The following is a 16,837-nucleotide window of genomic DNA, read 5'->3' on the forward strand; positions in this document are numbered from 1 at the left end:
CCTCAATAAATTATTAATTATTGCTTCATATTCTGGAATCCTGAGATGGAGATATTTGTATTTCTCAAAGAACTATTACAATGGAACAACCACCAAGATCAGAGCGTTAACGTTTTGATTGACAATAAAACAAACTTGCTTCAGCTTACCTGACTTGTACTTTGTATCTCAAATGGCTTGTCATAATTGGGTGTTGCTATGCCAACAAGACTATGCACACGTTCCGGTCTTTCAAGAGCCAATAACAACATTATTGCACCGCCCATACTCGATCCAACCAACACCTGTAGGATAGCAATAGATGAAAATTCAGTACAGTACTTCGAATGAAAGAGTAAAGTTAGGCACATAAAAAAAATTATTAGTTTATCCCCCGCTCCCTCATCACTTTTGGGGAAAAGCTGATTTTTTTTTTTTTTCAATCAACATATATTTTTATTTTAAACGGTCCTTTTTCCATCTTTTTTTCACTTGAAAAGGTCATGGTTTCTTGCAAATATGTTTACTGGTACAACAAAAACATCTTTTTTAAATATAAATTTGATTCCACTCTTATGAATTTTTATATATGTGTCCCTAATCATTGATTTACTTGTGAACATCGGTAAAATGGGGGTGGGGTTAAAAAAAAAAACCACCCTCCCTCATCAGTTTTTATTCTTTGGTAGGGTGATAAACTAATTTTTTTTTTTGATGGGGCCTTATTTAAAAGAATTTGGATGCATGCAAAACCACATCTGAACGTAAACGGTGACCCAATCGATGTCGTGGAGGAATGGCAGGGTGGGGAATGGGGCCGATCAAAACAACACTCCTTTGGAAGTCCGGGGGAATGCCCGCGATTTTTTTTTGTTTTCTAGACGCCGGAAAATAACCTCTGAGGCGTTTTGGGCTATCAATTATTTTCTTTTTATTTTTTATTTTCTACCTTACTAGACCAGAGTACATATCATATTTAAGGTGGGAATAAATTGAGACGATTGAGATAATTCCCTTTAATATCTGATATCATTAGGGAGTAAAACAGCTATCAAATCCACTCATAAACGAACACAAAATAGCATTACTTGTGGACCGGTGGTAAGGTTATCCAGAACAGCTAGGGCATCATCTTTCCAGACATCGAAGACAGTACCGTTCATATTAATCTCGCCTTTTGATTCTCCACATCCTTGGTAATCAAATCTATAACCAGCAACATTAAGTAAATAGTTTAATATTTGGTATGTAATCACAATTACTGTAAACAGATACATACACGATTCAATTTTTTTTCTACTGTATTTCTATTCACTTTATTGTATCAATCATAACAACATGACCAAGTAACATACACTAATTGTAGAGTTTGAACGATATAAGTTCTATAATAAGCTAGGTAGGCCTATTTTTATATTTAGCTGTTACTTACAAATAATACTTGTTGGAGGAACTACCTATTATGCTTTTATTGGGACTAAATATTTTATATTTACACGCAAACAATTCAATCCGCTCAATCCGCTCGATCCTCCCGTCTATTCACCCTCTAGTAAAAATTGGTGAGGGCGCACTCCTGTCCTAACCTACTCGAATAAGGGTTTTTCTAGCATGCTATATAAAACTTAATTTTTCACCTTGTAAATTCATAATTTGATTGTTTACAGAACTGCTCAAGGGCCAGGGCTTTTCCACCATTCATATTAGACAAGAAACCTGGGAGAAACATAATTCCATTCGCATTAAAATGGCCCACATCGCTAGGCCTAACTTCTCCGTGGTGATCGTCCTGTCGTTGGTCAGCTTCGCAATCACTGACTCTGGGTCTTGGGGCGCTACGCTTAGTCCATCGATACGCCAAACAATTGTTATTTCCTCTACGAAGAAATTCAACACCACCACTGGCTTGGTGATTCATGTTGTAAATGTATTTACAAAAGGGCCAAACGATATTTTTTCTTCGAGACAGAGATTTAATACTGCCGCTACAGAGCGCAGACATGTTGAAAACAATCCCAAAATGCAGCTGACCCACATCCGAAAAACCATCGCATTACAAATGATGTTGGATGTATTTTACGTTTTTGTTACTGTATATTGAATTTAGACATTACTGGGATTCCATTATTATTAAAAGTTTGGTGAATATTTGGTTTTATATTTTCTAAAACATTAAATAAAGTGCGACCTCTATCGATCTGGCGTACGCTTCCGGTGTCCTTCGGAAAATTCGAAGAGGAGGCCAAGGGTCACAGGGTTTCGAGAGAGATATCGAATCGTTTGGAATTGTTTTTGATATTGTCTACTAAAATGACAAGAAAGAAGGTATTTATTGGATTTTTTAAAATTAATTTACATGCTTAATAGAATCCTTAACTTATTAGATGTTGTTGTCAACCGCTATACGATTTAATTTAGCTGATTTAAAGGCATCACCACCTAGGCTTTAGTCTGGTTTATTTTGATTTGAGCGCCATCGGAACTCAAATTTGTTCAAAACAAGCTAGGCTAGCCACTCCGCCGACCACCATAGTGTTGACCGATGGCCGGTGACAGACGTATAGCATAGCCTTTACTCTTTACGCCTTGCATGGAGGACGTGCGGTAGGGCTTACCACACAGGCTTTTCGTTAAATAGAAGTCTTTATTTCCAATGTCTTTATTTTTAAAAATTAAATTCAATGGGATTGATTGGAGGAGGAAATAAGACTTAGAGGAAGGGGTGTTTGTTAGTGGTGTTGTTGGGGGGTTGGTGGTGTTGTTGGGGCGGTAGCATTTTAATGTTTATTAATTCCTATTTTCATAGCCTCCATACTTATCTTGGCCTCCCTACAAATGTTGGCTTGGTCTAAGAAGGGAGTAGGAGGAAGTATATATTTTGAAAATGATCATGATGTGTAGCAATTAGATTAATCTAAGAAAAATAAGACACTGCCACATGGCTCTCCTCACAATACACATCAACAACAGTTCCCCAACACCACCAACGCTTATAATAGGCCTACTTGCTTCCTTCCGATCTGGATGACAGAGACCAGTAAAACTTATTTTTGCTTCAACTCCAAAAGAGAAAACAAGTTAATGGATCAAATTCAGACTTCACATCGGAAGCTGAGTCTGACACATCTGTGGATGTAGAAGAAGTCTCCAGTTCAGATGAGGAGGTCCGTCAAAGATCACAGCGAAAGGGAGGACAGAAAGGAGTGAAAGATGAAGGTAATCATATCAAAGATTAATGTGGATTAAGACTTATGTGTTTAAAAAATTTATGGATCTTTACTTATCTCAAAGATTCATTATTACATAGATAATAAAAAAAATTGAGAACTGAAATATTTGAGGAACTTAACCGTCTATTAACCAGCCCACTTTCACAAGGGAACCTATTTGTTGACCTTGATTTCAGCTTTTGCGTCTTCTGGGCAACTAGTTCCCACTACTGTACTAATTTTTGAACACCTAGTGTTTTCTGCTCTTATATAATAGTAATTTATTACAATAATAGGAAAAATAAGTTTAATATATAATTTCATCACTTAACATGATTGTTTAAAGTATATCATTTTTCAGGATATTCTACAAGATTACGTCAAAGATCTCCGGCGAAATCTCTACGATCATCCACACGCAAGCTTTCTTCTGATTCATCTGATCTTGAGTCAACTGAGACCATCACCCAAGAACCAAAAACTACACGCAAATCAAGGGCCAGTATAAAAGCAGAAAAAGACATTGGTTCCGACTGCGAGTCAAACACTTCGGGTATTGCCCTTAGCACCCGAGGACGGCGTAAACTTGTCCAGCCCACGGACAATCAGTCTGACGCTGAGCCCGCTGCTGTAGCTCCTCACACGCCAATTATGAAAATGGTCAAGAAGCGAAAAGCGAAGGAGGATGCTGAGGAGAGCATGTGCTTATCACAGAAACGGTTTAAATCTGACACGGTTGAGCTCAAGTGTCCTCTGGCTGGCTGTGATTCACAAGGTTTGACCAACCTCCTTATTTCATATTGTATTTACTACTACTACTCATGTTTTCTACCTTGTGGTTAAGAGTTTGAGCCTCATTCTGTCCACTTCTGGCCAGGCTTAGAAACCTCAGCTTGCATTGTTGGTGGGCTGCAATGCTATGTGCCAGCCTTAAATGCAAGTTGGCTACGACCCATGGCTTTCTTTTGGCCACAGAAGATCAGGCTATCCTTGTCCAGAACCAGTGTTTATGGGGCTTGGGACTTCGGTTATATGGTCAATACACATTAGATACAGGAACTTAATGTGAACTTTAATGTAGTTTTTACATAGCAATTTAGAACCCTCCTTCACCTTAATATGAAAAATAAGCAGCCTTTTTTTTATCCTGATTATTAGGTCATTTCAGTGGTAAATATGACAGACATTTCACAATCTCTGGATGCCCTATGTATCACAACCTTACTGCGGTGGAATGCCGACAGAAAATGGCAGCTAGATTGGAGAAAGAGAGATTACGAGAAGAGGCCAGGAAGGAAGAAGAAGCTGCGAGAAAAGCACTCAGAACTCCCGTAAGTTGGCCTTATAATAGTTAGAGAGCACTGTACCTGAAGGTGCTTGGTCTTCCTGTACTGACCAAGAATATAGAATATGCAAATAGAACGAATCAAGCCATGTTACACGTTTATTTACTACAGTAGTGAAAATATTCTGTCTGTCAGAAAATAAAAAAAATACTTCAAATAAATAATTAAATTACTCATTTTATAAGATCATATGAGTTACCAACAATCGTCATCATTTGTGTAGTTCCCAACCTTGAGTTTAGGGATTCAATCTCTTGCTGTGCATTTTGCTCTCTACCTGTACTTCAGTCTTCCACTTTTATCATTGGCTATGAGCAAATTGCTGGGAGTAACCTGCCATTGACTGGCACCACACCCAGACGTAGTATCACACATTCATCTGCTTCATTCTACAACTGGGGCTAAGCACCAGCCTAATGAACGCCTAATGGCTCAGCAAGAATGTACAGTACTTCATCAAATTATTATATTTCAATTGAATACAAAATAATACAAAATCCTTTGATTTCGTAGAATATAACAAAGCAGCAGCAGCAACGAAAGCTTGTGCAAGAGTTGAGGAGACAGAAGAAGGAGTTTGGTTCTGTTCACAAAGAGCGTAATCGTGGTCATCGTGAAGAGTACCATTTATCGCGGGAGCCGTTGCTTGATAATCTGACATCACAGTATGATCTGAATTTGTTCCGCGAAGCGCAGATGAAAGTGTCTGAAGAAATGGTAAGTATTAATAATACAATGCAAATGCTTTGTGCTCTATACACACTATTGATTATTTTGCAAAAAAAATAGGTGGGAATTGCCCTTATATGGCATGATGATGTCATATCATGCCCATATATAGCCAGATTACAGGTATTTCTCACATAAACCTAAATTAGTGTGGACAAACCTTAACACAACAGCTTCTATGATCTTCACAATAATATTTCTTTAGTATGGAATATTAATGATTCAGCTTTAATTATTTATTATATGTATATATTTGGCACACATAAACAGATAATAAAATGGCCAGAGGGGTGGCAATAGGACACCATGGGCTAAGAACCCAACACCAGATGTGGGTATCCTGTATACCCCCTGTCCAAAGAGTATAAATGTCAAAACAGCCTAGAGGATAAAAATATACATTAAACAATTAAGAAAGCCTATATGTGATTATTAAAATACATAATAGTTTCAGTTTACAATGAAGGCCTATTTAATTCATGAATTAACCTTATTTTAATGGCGTTTTGCGTCAGGAGAAAAATATCAATGTTTGCTATATCTGACTTGTTATAGTACTAAATGCTCAGTACATTTGCTTGTGAAAAAAAAAAGATTGTATTTTATGTGGTATACTTTTTAAAACTTTCTTAATACTAACTAACTATCCACGTGTTGACATCATTTCGTAGTAGAATGCATAAATTATCTTTCCTTTCCTCAAGGAGCAAGAGAATCAGGGTCAGAATTTTGAGGGTAGCATTAATAAAATTGAGTTTGGACGCTTTGAACTGAATACCTGGTATACAAGCCCTTACCCCGAAGAGTATGCCCGCCTCATGAAACTGTTCATCTGTGAGTTCTGTCTGAAATACATGAAGAGCGCCACCATTCTACGACGCCACATGGCAAAGTGTCTTTGGCGTCACCCACCGGGAGATGAAATTTACCGCAAAGGTAATATTTCTGTGTTTGAAGTTGATGGTAAGAAGAGTAAGGTAAGAGCTTAAAGCATTGATAAATACTCTTAAATTTCTTGTACAGTAACATTTTTATAAAAAGAATAATATTAACACTCGTTTTGGCCATTATTTGGTCATCTTTTCATTTGGAAATCACGTCAAATCAATACTTCACAGTGAGCACAGGTAATTTTGGCTTCTGTAAAGTATACTTTTGTTGCAGAAAACAGTATAATCCAAGTCATTTTTCGTGACAAAATTTTGCTCCCATGGCAAGGCTTGGCCTACCTAGCCCTGTACTTTGTAGCATAGGCGCTTGTAGTAGCTACATGTTCACATCATTGTACGACAACAGGGGCTGAAATGAACCATAGCATCGGGGTAGACCTCTACTCTTATGAAAGATGCAATGTGTTCTTAAAGTGCACACGAGCCAGGTGTGTACACTGGTCCTGCAATTTAAGTCCTTATCTGAGAACTCTTGGTTCTACCAACCAGATCCTGGGGGAGGAGCAGCTGGAACCAGCGCCTATGTTAAGGCTGTAGTTAGTGTTACCCCTGCCTTACCGCTCGGTCACTCGACTCGCCAAACAATAACATATTTGTGTGTTTTTAATTTAATTAATTAAATGGGAACACTCCATAAAGATCTACTCTGAAAACCTTAATAAACGAAATAAAAAAAGTAAATTGCTCTTTTGATAATTGTATCTGTTAAGTTACTAACTTACAATGAAAAAAAAAATAGTTACCAACCAATAGACTTGCTGGATTTCATTTCTTGCTGACTATGGTATTTTATATGATATAGATATACTGCCAGAACCTATGTCTACTTGCTAAACTATTCCTAGACCACAAGACATTATATTTTGATGTGGAACCTTTCTTGTTCTATGTAATGACGGAAGCAGACTCAACCGGCTGCCATATTATAGGCTACTTCTCCAAGGTATGTTAAATATTAAAATATTCAACATTATATTTAATTCTGTTTAAGATACTTATTGAATATTGAAGTCAAATTTCTGGTGTTTAATATCAATAGTAGTTTACTTTTATTTGTGTTACATGATGTTTATTTTAGTAGTATTTTTAGTTGAGTCATAAAAACAATGCTTTTTCATTTTTGACTTTTAGGAGAAGAATTCATTTTTAAATTACAATGTGTCGTGTATATTAACTCTACCACACTACATGCGTCAGGGATTTGGAAAAATGCTCATTGATTTCAGTAAGTTTCGTTTTATTTATTGTTTGATGTGAAATTAATTACTGTATATATATTCATATATGTTCAGGACTAAAAGAAAATAGTAATTACCATGCATCTTAAACTTCCCAACATGTGTGGACATAGCTAAGCAGCTCAGTCAGCTAAATTGGTGGCAGCCACTGTGTGTATGCTGAAATATGGTGAATTTCAGATTTTCATTCACTGGTTCAATTCCATACACTGCTTTCCCTGTGTTTTTTAATTGGAGGGCTGAAAGTTACAATATCATACCAATCTCTCTGATGAGACGTTTAAGCATCCCCTGTTCAATATGGCTCATGTTGATGTTAAAGAACGCAGTTTTTGTCGAAAAATGGGGTGTTTTCTATTGATTTAATGCCAAACTTATAACCAAAAGCCTCTGGAAATACGTCTAGACTTTCATGGCTTCTCCTTGGTGTATTTGAAATTCAGTATTATCTACACATAGTCAGTAGCTAATTAAACAAATATAAGATAGGAATTATATTAAAATTCCCATCCATTTTTTCATTTGAAAGTTAGACAAGGTACAATTTGAATATTTAATGTTATTCTATTACGTATCCCCATAGCCAACTGAGAACAGATGTGTCTTGATATTGCCACATATGTAAGATCGTGTGACATTGATTAATTATGTATATATTTTCTTTTGTAGGTTATTTATTATCTAAAGTAGAAGATAAGATAGGATCTCCAGAGAAACCATTATCGGATCTTGGTTTACTCAGTTACCGTTCCTACTGGAAGAGTGCTGTACTCAAATATTTACACAATTTCAAAGGAAAGGAAGTTTCAATAAAAGGTAGGTCCAGCATTAATGTTCAATAGATACATCATGGTATAGTATATGGTTCTTCGAACCTTGTCACTAAGATTAAGCTAGTAAAACAAAAATGTTAAACTTTTGCAATACTATACAACATTTTTAATGTACATTCACTGAATGTGCTCACATTATTTAAATTTAGTGTTTAATAAATGCATTGACTTGCATGAGAAACAATTTTTGGAAAATATTCTAGCAAACGAAGTTGCTATTTCATGTAAAAAAGAAATGGGATATTATATTTTTTTCTCTATTGTAATTTAAAATCACTGTTGAATATACGCTTCTTTAAAATTATGATTTTTATGTGCATTTCCAGACATCAGCCAGGAGACCGCAATTAACCCGTACGATATAGTCAGCACGTTACAAGCACTAAGCATGCTTAAGTATTGGAAAGGGCGCCATCTAGTGTTAAAACGTCAAGATTTGTTTGAAGAGTACCTGTCTAAGGAGTCCAAGAGGACAGACCCGACAAAGGTCATCGAACCCATGGCGCTGAAATGGACGCCGCCAGTGGGAGACAAGATCTAGTTCGCAAATCCTGTATTAACCGTTTTGCTATCTCTAATCTTGATACATCCCGGAATATATTGTTTTTATTGAAAACATGCTATGCTTTTATTAACTGTCCTCTGCTAGGCGTACAGACATTGATGTTCTTAAAACTATACATAGAGAATTACATAAGCGCCTTGCAGCTTGTAACTTTTGTACTTTACTGATTATCTTGTTGGAAATTATTCTTGTGCTTATGTGTACGTAATACTGTTTAGACATTTCCATTCCAAGAGAATACATTTGTTGAAGACTGTTAGGCCCAGACAAAGGGGGATAGAACAGTATATTCAACAGCCAGAACCAAACCCAAATTTTATTCAGTATTTAAAGCTTGTAGATAATATGTATAAAAAAAGATGTTGTACATGAGTAAATATGGTATAAACAACACATATAATGACCAAATTAATTGGGTGGGTTGAATGTTTTTACTAGGATTACATTTTTGTACATGTGAATTTGTCATTGTTGAAGGAATATTTTAAGTAAAGTTTGAATACTGGTGTACGAAGCAATGTATGAATGTTAGCTAACTTACATTATGGCGGTACAGAATGTCAACGTAATGGCTAGGCAAGTGTTTGTAGGGGTGGGGAAGGGGGATAAAATATTCAACAGCTGATTAGTGGGTAAATGAAATCTCATTTATGTAATGATTTAATGGTGAGCCCATATAAACTGTTTGTGCTACCTTTTGTAGAGAATATAATACAGCTGAAAGATGAGATAGAGAGCACTTTACAAGAATGGGGGGGGGGGGTTTATGAATTAAACAGCATATTACATGTAATCTCTTTACTGAAAGACCTCATCTTTATTCATGTATCAACCTATTTCATCATTTAATATTTTTAATATTTTTAAAATGATTTAAAAAATTGAGTACCTGTTCAGAAGCAGACTACTGCTCTCCTACAGAACCAAGTATTCTTTATATACTTGACCTCTGTACAGACTATCAAATGGTATTTGGCAATTTGACAAAAACATGTGACATACCTAAGTATGGTCATGATGACATCACATCATTACCATATATAGGCATATCATGACTATGTATGGGCATACAACAGGTTTTTTTTGATAATCTGGGCAGAGCTTAATTGTCATAAAAGACTTAGAGAGTGGAACTATTTTAGTTGTGAGGAAATCCTGGCTTTTAAGTGGATATGAACCTGAGATCCTGGGACTGGAAAGCAAATGTCTTAAGCCCTGTTTAGACTATCAAATGGTATTTGACAAAAACATGTGACATGCCCAAATATGGTCATGCTGACATCACATCATGACCATATATAGACACTTCATGACTATATATGGGCATACAACAGTTTTTTGTCCAACAGAATTTGATAATGGACACAGCTTTTACCATGAAGCTATTGCTTCACTCACCCATCTTGTAATTGAGTGGGATGTTGCTGTTGACTGCACTGAAACATTGGACTATCGCAGTGGCATATCTAAAAGTCTTGAAATGGGGGTGCTGATGGGGGAGCGCGATGGTAAAGTGGGGGCCCTCCGATCAGTTGAGGGGTGCTAATTCGCAAAATAAGGTGATTTTAATTGATTTTTAACTAAGTGACCATGATTTTTGGGTGGCGACAGGGGGCGCGACTAATTTTTGGAGGGGCGTGCGCCCCCGCATACCCCCTTAGAAATGCCACTGTATTATCGTGTTCGACTCCCACTTCCATGCTTTGTTGCACTACTCTGAATAAAATGTATTGATTTGTATATGAGGAAATTTGTTTCACATGACTCTTCATTTAGTAAAAAGAAATACTATTGCAGTTAGTACTGTTTTGAAAAAATGTTTTATAAATGAACCTGAATACAGCTCGCCCTCCAGTTCAAGACCACCTTGGTCCTGAAAATTTAGGGAAGTCAAGGGGTTCTGTCATCGGTCTCCAACAGGGTGAGACACGGGTTAAACCTGTTTTCCACTAGGCGAATTTATTCGCGCGAATCAAATCTTGGGTACGATTTCTGAGCTCTGATTGGTTGCGCATTTTTTCGCTTCGCAAAACTCGATAGAAATGTGAATGCGCATGCGTATAAACCGATGCTTTCGATTCTCGCGAATAAATCCGCCTAGTGGAAAACCAGCTTTAAACAATTGTTAATTAGTTCTCGGAATTAGAGGCATCTCGAATTGGAGGGTGCACTGTTAATATGACATCATTTTCAGTCTTGGTATGGTGTCCAGTGGGTGAATGAACCTTTCCGCTAAGCCCCCAACCCTAATGTTTTATTTTATTTATTTATACAGGTTTAAAAACACTTAGGAAACAGTAAAACACTGCAAAAAATCCAAGTTTATAATATGATCATAAAAATATACGCCTATAAAATCTAAAATATTATTTAGATATGCATTAATAAATTAATGTACCTACAAACATGTGCGTTTGACGTGAGCTGGGACGTACGCGTGTGTTTGTATATGATGCGTGTATCTCTCGTCAAGTCAAGTTTGATTGACATTAGGAGGTCCGGTCCGGCCCATAGAGGAAAACCTCTTCTTAATTATAAGCATAGTTTTGTACTTTTCAAATATTATACTACGGGTATTTATTACTACGGTCATTTCCTCTTGAAAACAAAACCACATAGGGGAATTTTTTTGTTGAAAAAATAATTTTGTATGACAGTGTCTAATAATAGAAAATGGATATTGCATAAGCAGTATCTGAAACAATAGATACTGTTTTGCAGACGGTATAAGCCTACTTAAGCGGCAAAATCGTATGCACCACTGCATGACTTTTTGACTAGTTGATTTGACTGTAAAAGTAAATTATTTTGTATTATTATCGATATTATTAATATGGTCAGAGATGTATTAAGTCCCAATCTTAAGTTGGCAAATATATCGGTTCTTCATGCTGGTGTAAAATCCATACGCTTTGGCAGATACGAACAAAGGCACAAATCACTAAGTGCAAGAAGAATTATCAAAGAAATTAAGAAAAAAATCTGCTGTATCGTTTCACCACTAGCACTGCCTAGATTCACAGATGCTCAAACAATCAGTGGCGGATTTAGGCCCCGACACCTCCCCTTTTGGAAAATAAAAATGAAGAAAGAAACATGAAAAGAAAGAAAAAATCAGGTTATTTCCGAGCGTCAGAAAACCAAAATTTGAATCTCCCTAAGGTAGTGTTGTCTCTCGATCGCTCCCCTCTGGATCCGCCCCTGAACAATGCTGGAAAAGAGATGTCATGAGCAAATATGAAGAACCCCAAAGTACAAACTTGAAATCATAAAAATAGGCGGGTCAGTTTTGAAATTAACTTGCTCATTTTGAAGTAACATAAAAATCAACATGAACATATATTGGTGTATTTACAAAATGTTTACCAATAATTTTACAGCGATAAATGACTGAGAAACATTTCCAATCACTGAAAGTGTTTTTATTCATAAAAGTCAGGGTACACATTTTTTTTAAATTTAATAATTTATGCTTAAATTAATGATAATTTGTATGTTACCGGAAATTTAATGAGCTAGTTAATTTCAAAATTATTTTTTATTTTTATGGTTTTCAGGGGACAATACATTTAAAAAAAATAAAAGTAACTACAATTCTGTTATATATAGGCTATATGCGGTCACAAAAATTGTACTGCCTATATAGTCTATTCAAAGTTGAAAAGGGGGAATGTTGCAAGGGTTGAGTGTGAACATTTCGATGGGAATCTCCTGTTTGTCGTTGATTGTTGAATCATCCATGGTGGCCCTAGTGAATCATCGCGCGGCTCCACAAAATGAGTCACAGTTTTCCTCTTATTACACATTTTCTGAACTTTTTTAACTTCCGGGGAGAACTACGTAAGTGCGACGCCTTATTGGTAACAAATTCTTACTTATTGCACAAAAATAGCGCCCTCTGTTGTTCATCACAGGTCATGTAAGGTTGGTTATGCTCAGAGAAAAATGGCGTCAAACCCTTCATCATGTACCATACCAATTTAATAAGCAAGTGTCTTCAGTTCCACATTATTTGTTTTTCCATATAAGTATGATAATGATTATTATACAAGATGGAATCTACTGAAATTGAAAATCATCAAGAAAACGAAGTATGTGATAATAGAGTAGCCGAACAGGCTGAAAACGGTAAGTTATTAAACAATTGGTTGGGCTCAATTCCGCGTTGTTGCCAAGAACCTCACTTCTAGGCTAGGTTGAGCAATGTACGCCCCGAACAAAGCTGTTTTGTCCCTGGGCGGTGAATTCTTGCTAGGCCCAAATGCATAAATCTCAGTGGTAACGAAATCGGCGTACTGAACTGACAAAGAAAGTGACAGTATGTTTGTTCTGAGAATAATGATACACAGTATATGATAAATTCATGCTAGTCTAGTATAGTAAACATAACATCTGCTTTGAGTTCAAACAAAAAGCAAACAATGTTTTGTTCTCAACATGTTTTTACATTTTGGAGGAATCAACATGGTTCTGTTCTTCTAAGGGATCAGGGCCACCTTTCTTTACCACTAGGCCTAGGCTAGGTGGTGCGGCTAGGTTAGTTAGGATAAAGGCCTATTTATACATTTAATGACATGTTAGTTTAGCAGGCTAGGCCTACTCTTTAACCCTAGAACCAGAATAACTATATGTAGTACTGTAGGCTGTACCTTTGTTATCTCATCACATTTAAGGCCTCTTGGCCAGGGGTCTAAAGGATGTTTCAAATCAAATCACATTTTTATTTCAATATTTGCTATTTAAATATATAAGCTTAAATTTCAATTGAAAATATGTTGAAACATGAATAAAGCCTACTATTAGCTAGCTCTGATAGAAATATAATTTTCCACATAGGCGTAGGCCTAGTCCTGATTGTTGACAAATAATATTTTAAAAAAAAAAGAATGTTGGTAGTAGCTTCACTTGCTGGCATTTCTATTTTAAAGCATTAGACTTAGAGTAGCAGACCTTCATTTTGAGTATATTCTTATTTAAAAAATAATAATTTCACAATTTGATTTCTAATATCCAGTATTTAAAATGGAACAAGTTTATCTGTTTAGTGAATTTGTATTGTTTTTTTTTTAGTCATGTACAATGTGAAAAACTAACATTACATTTTCTTACCGTATTACTTTCAAAAGTAAAACATTGGAATTAATTTCTTTAGATGAGATTCAAATTGTAAATATTAAGTCTTCGATGAGTTACAAATTCAGATTGATGACCTATGTTAAATAATATAGAAATGGTATTTCTTAATCTTTAATTATTGAGGAAAATATATCTTCAATTGTTTGATTGAAATTTAACCAAATATACAAAGCAAATACACACACAGTAGCCTATATTAAGGTAAACAATTATTAAAGGTGAATTAAACTAGCCTTTAGTATAAAATATTAATTTAATATAAAATAACAAGATAATAAAAGTACAAAAAGTACATTATATTCTTTAAGTCCTATATTCAGCCTCTGATACTTAAGCTCATAAGATGCCAAAGTTTCATAGCTTTGAGAGCAAATTTTGTGTGGTGGTTAATCCATGAGCATGGGACTTAATATGTGCTGTCATACCCATGGTTGTAGAAAGCCAAAATGTGCACAGATGTCACATGACTTCATGGTTCAGTGCACACATCACATTAATATGATTTCATCTCCCAATCCTACATAAATTAATAAAGTTGTTACTTTTTCATTTTACAGTTGAGAGTCTGATGAAGGGGGAATTTCTATTACCAATTGAAAAGTAAGTTGCATGCAGATTATGAAGTTTAAATTATTTATAAATTTTATCCTGTATGAAATAATTTAATAATAATAACTAGTGCAGTGACATTCTATGAGTGTACCTCTACCCTGTGCCTGAAAAACCGCATAGTACACGAAGGGTGAGATGGGGCTGGTTTTTTGCACTCTGGCTCTTACATTGCGGTCTGAAGTTTGAACCACATGCTAAACATCTTTGCCCAGCCATGATAGATACACACTTTGCATTCTTGTGCAGTGTGAAGAGCTATGTTTCAGCCGAATGGTCTTGTACTTTCTATTTATTGTTTCGGAAACTGAAATTCAGCCTTGGTTCATCCATTTTATGGCTAACAGTTACAAATAGTCTAAAATAGCATGTAATCCCTTAACAAAAGTTGCCGTCTTGGCATTGTTTTGACTGAAAGCAAATAAAAAGAATATTGCTATTTAAGAGTGTTATAAAAATCTTTATAATAACAAATATGTTTTCAAAAGTGGTGATAAAACATGCATATTTAAGGACTTCAGTTTTATATAAAAAATATAATACAAAATTATTTATTTCTTAATTTTATTCCAATTTTTTATTATAATATAAATAGAAGAAATAATATCGTATAAAAAATAATTTTATTCCAATTTTTCTAATATAAATAGAAGAAATAATGTATAAAAAATATAATACAAAATTATTTATTCCTTAATTTTATTCAAATTTTTTATAATATAAATATCGTAGAAGAAATAATATCATATAAAAATAATAATTTTATTCCAATTTTTTCTAATATAAATAAAAGAAATAATGTATTAAAAAAATAATACAAAATCATTTATTCCTTAATTTCATTCCAATTTTTTCTAATATAAGTATCGTAAAAGAAATAATATCATATAAGAAAATAATAATTTTATTCCAATTTTTTCTAATATAAATAGAAGAAATTATGTATAAAAAATATAATAAAAAATTATTTATTCCTTAATTTTATTCCAATTTTTTTCAAACATAAATATTGTAGAAGAAATAATATCATATGTTTTCAAACCTTTTTAATTTTAACTAGCATAAATACTGGAAACGAGGCCGAACGGAAACGCCGCGTTCATAATGAAGTTGAACAGCGCCGCAAGTGTAAGATTAACAGCGGCATTGATAAGCTTGGTCATGTTATTCCAGCCTGTATCCAAGACAAAAAGGTACTGTAAAATAGCATAATGTTGTTGAGCATTATGTAGGGCCACTCTGATACAACCTGACACTTCAGGCACAGATCCAGCAGGGAGCATATACCCCCATTTTTGCCACTAAATTTCAATGCATATCAATGTTATATATTGAAGTGGGCGCTACTCACTTATCTATTTTGGAAATGTTGTTGGTGGGGGCCTCCCCCTTTTAAAAAATGTTTTGATCCACCCCTGCACTTGTGGCAATTCTCTGGGGTATCACCATTCTCATGCGTATGTGGTATTGTTACCTAGAAATAAAACTAAATATATTTAAATCTAATAAAATAATTATTTGAGCTATATTTTATTCATTCTTCAATATTCTAAAAATGCAGATAGCAGCAACAAGGCTGAATTGCATATGAATGTACAAAGGTAACATGTAAAAAGCAGCACAAAATTTAAAACAAAAATAATACAGAAATTGACATAAAAAATTGATGGAATATTGAGAAATCATTAAAAAAGCAATACATACTGTACAGTACATCAAAATGCAAGAAAACAGTTGGAGGAGGTTGTAATTAATAAGGTAATAAGAAAAATAAAGTTTAATTTTGAATTAATATATCGCCCAAAAATGGGATTGGACTTGTTTGGAATCGTTGATAAAATAATGAATAAATAAATAAACTTAAATTATGCTGTATACAAAATAGATATGTACTGTAAACAGAAAATCTACTGTGAATAATTGTGTTTTTAAAAAGCATACAAATTATGTAACAATGCTTGTATAGGAACCTCAGTCCCAGTTTTACAAAACTATATAATTTCAAGAGCAGCATAGGTCAGTTGATTTAACTGGCAGTAGACACTCAGTATCCACTGAACCAATACGTTTTTTCGGTCAGTGACCAATTCAATTTCTTATGCTTCAGTTTGAGGGCTGATATTGCAAGCTAGATAGGGGTGTTTGAGCAGTGGTCCTGGTGAAGGCTCATGTCAAAGATCTTATAAACACAAGATAGCGTTCTCCGGGATTTACGCGTGCAAATTCTGTAATAAGGCATGAAT

The 16,837-nt window shown here is 34.9% G+C and overlaps 3 protein-coding genes across 5 annotated transcripts in view; 2 read left to right on the forward strand and 1 right to left on the reverse strand.

The window, feature by feature from the left end:
* Nucleotides 1-2,016, reverse strand: part of LOC117109522 (mycophenolic acid acyl-glucuronide esterase, mitochondrial-like) — a 3,107-nt gene extending 1,091 nt beyond the window's left edge. Inside the window, exons 1-3 of one of the 2 annotated variants that reach the window (XM_033251898.1) lie at nucleotides 1,617-2,016; nucleotides 1,068-1,185; nucleotides 161-284 (exon numbers count right to left, since the gene is read on the reverse strand). In XM_033251898.1, coding sequence (XP_033107789.1) covers nucleotides 161-284; nucleotides 1,068-1,185; nucleotides 1,617-1,981 — 607 coding nt within the window. In that variant the 5' untranslated portion in view covers nucleotides 1,982-2,016. Of the gene's footprint in view, nucleotides 1-149; nucleotides 285-1,067; nucleotides 1,186-1,616 lie in introns of both variants that reach the window. The other variant, XM_033251897.1, reaches the window with a different exon arrangement.
* A 153-nt stretch (nucleotides 2,017-2,169) lies between these two features.
* On the forward strand, nucleotides 2,170-10,599 carry LOC117109520 (histone acetyltransferase KAT7-like). 2 transcript variants are annotated; one of them, XM_033251894.1, is made up of 10 exons: nucleotides 2,170-2,304; nucleotides 3,048-3,195; nucleotides 3,550-3,963; nucleotides 4,347-4,519; nucleotides 5,048-5,251; nucleotides 5,968-6,240; nucleotides 7,016-7,156; nucleotides 7,345-7,438; nucleotides 8,121-8,267; nucleotides 8,611-10,599. In XM_033251894.1, exons 1-10 carry the CDS (start codon nucleotides 2,290-2,292, stop codon nucleotides 8,823-8,825), a joined length of 1,824 nt encoding a protein of 607 aa, XP_033107785.1. In that variant the 5' UTR covers nucleotides 2,170-2,289; the 3' UTR covers nucleotides 8,826-10,599. The 2 variants fall into 2 exon arrangements, with proteins under 2 accessions (XP_033107785.1, XP_033107786.1); XM_033251895.1 differs by having other exon boundaries at nucleotides 5,971-6,240.
* Nucleotides 10,600-12,768: 2,169 nt separating this feature from the next.
* LOC117109478 (serine-rich adhesin for platelets-like) overlaps nucleotides 12,769-16,837 on the forward strand; it is a 14,717-nt gene continuing 10,648 nt past the window's right edge. The window contains exons 1-3 of the mRNA XM_033251838.1: nucleotides 12,769-12,977; nucleotides 14,543-14,585; nucleotides 15,655-15,787. Coding sequence (XP_033107729.1) covers nucleotides 12,902-12,977; nucleotides 14,543-14,585; nucleotides 15,655-15,787 — 252 coding nt within the window. The 5' untranslated portion in view covers nucleotides 12,769-12,901. The remainder of the gene's footprint in view (nucleotides 12,978-14,542; nucleotides 14,586-15,654; nucleotides 15,788-16,837) is intronic.

This window comes from Anneissia japonica, unplaced genomic scaffold (genome assembly GCF_011630105.1).
Source record: "Anneissia japonica isolate Jap-2015-1 unplaced genomic scaffold, ASM1163010v1 scaffold3867_len840240_cov202, whole genome shotgun sequence".
NCBI lineage: Eukaryota > Metazoa > Echinodermata > Crinoidea > Comatulida > Comatulidae > Anneissia > Anneissia japonica.

Coding starts and splice junctions, on each gene's coding strand:
- LOC117109520 (XM_033251894.1), top strand. Junction 6,241..7,015: donor TTGATGGTAAGAAGAGTAAG/GTAAGAGCTTAA, acceptor TATATGATATAG/ATATACTGCCAGAACCTATG. Junction 7,157..7,344: donor TTATAGGCTACTTCTCCAAG/GTATGTTAAATA, acceptor TTTGACTTTTAG/GAGAAGAATTCATTTTTAAA.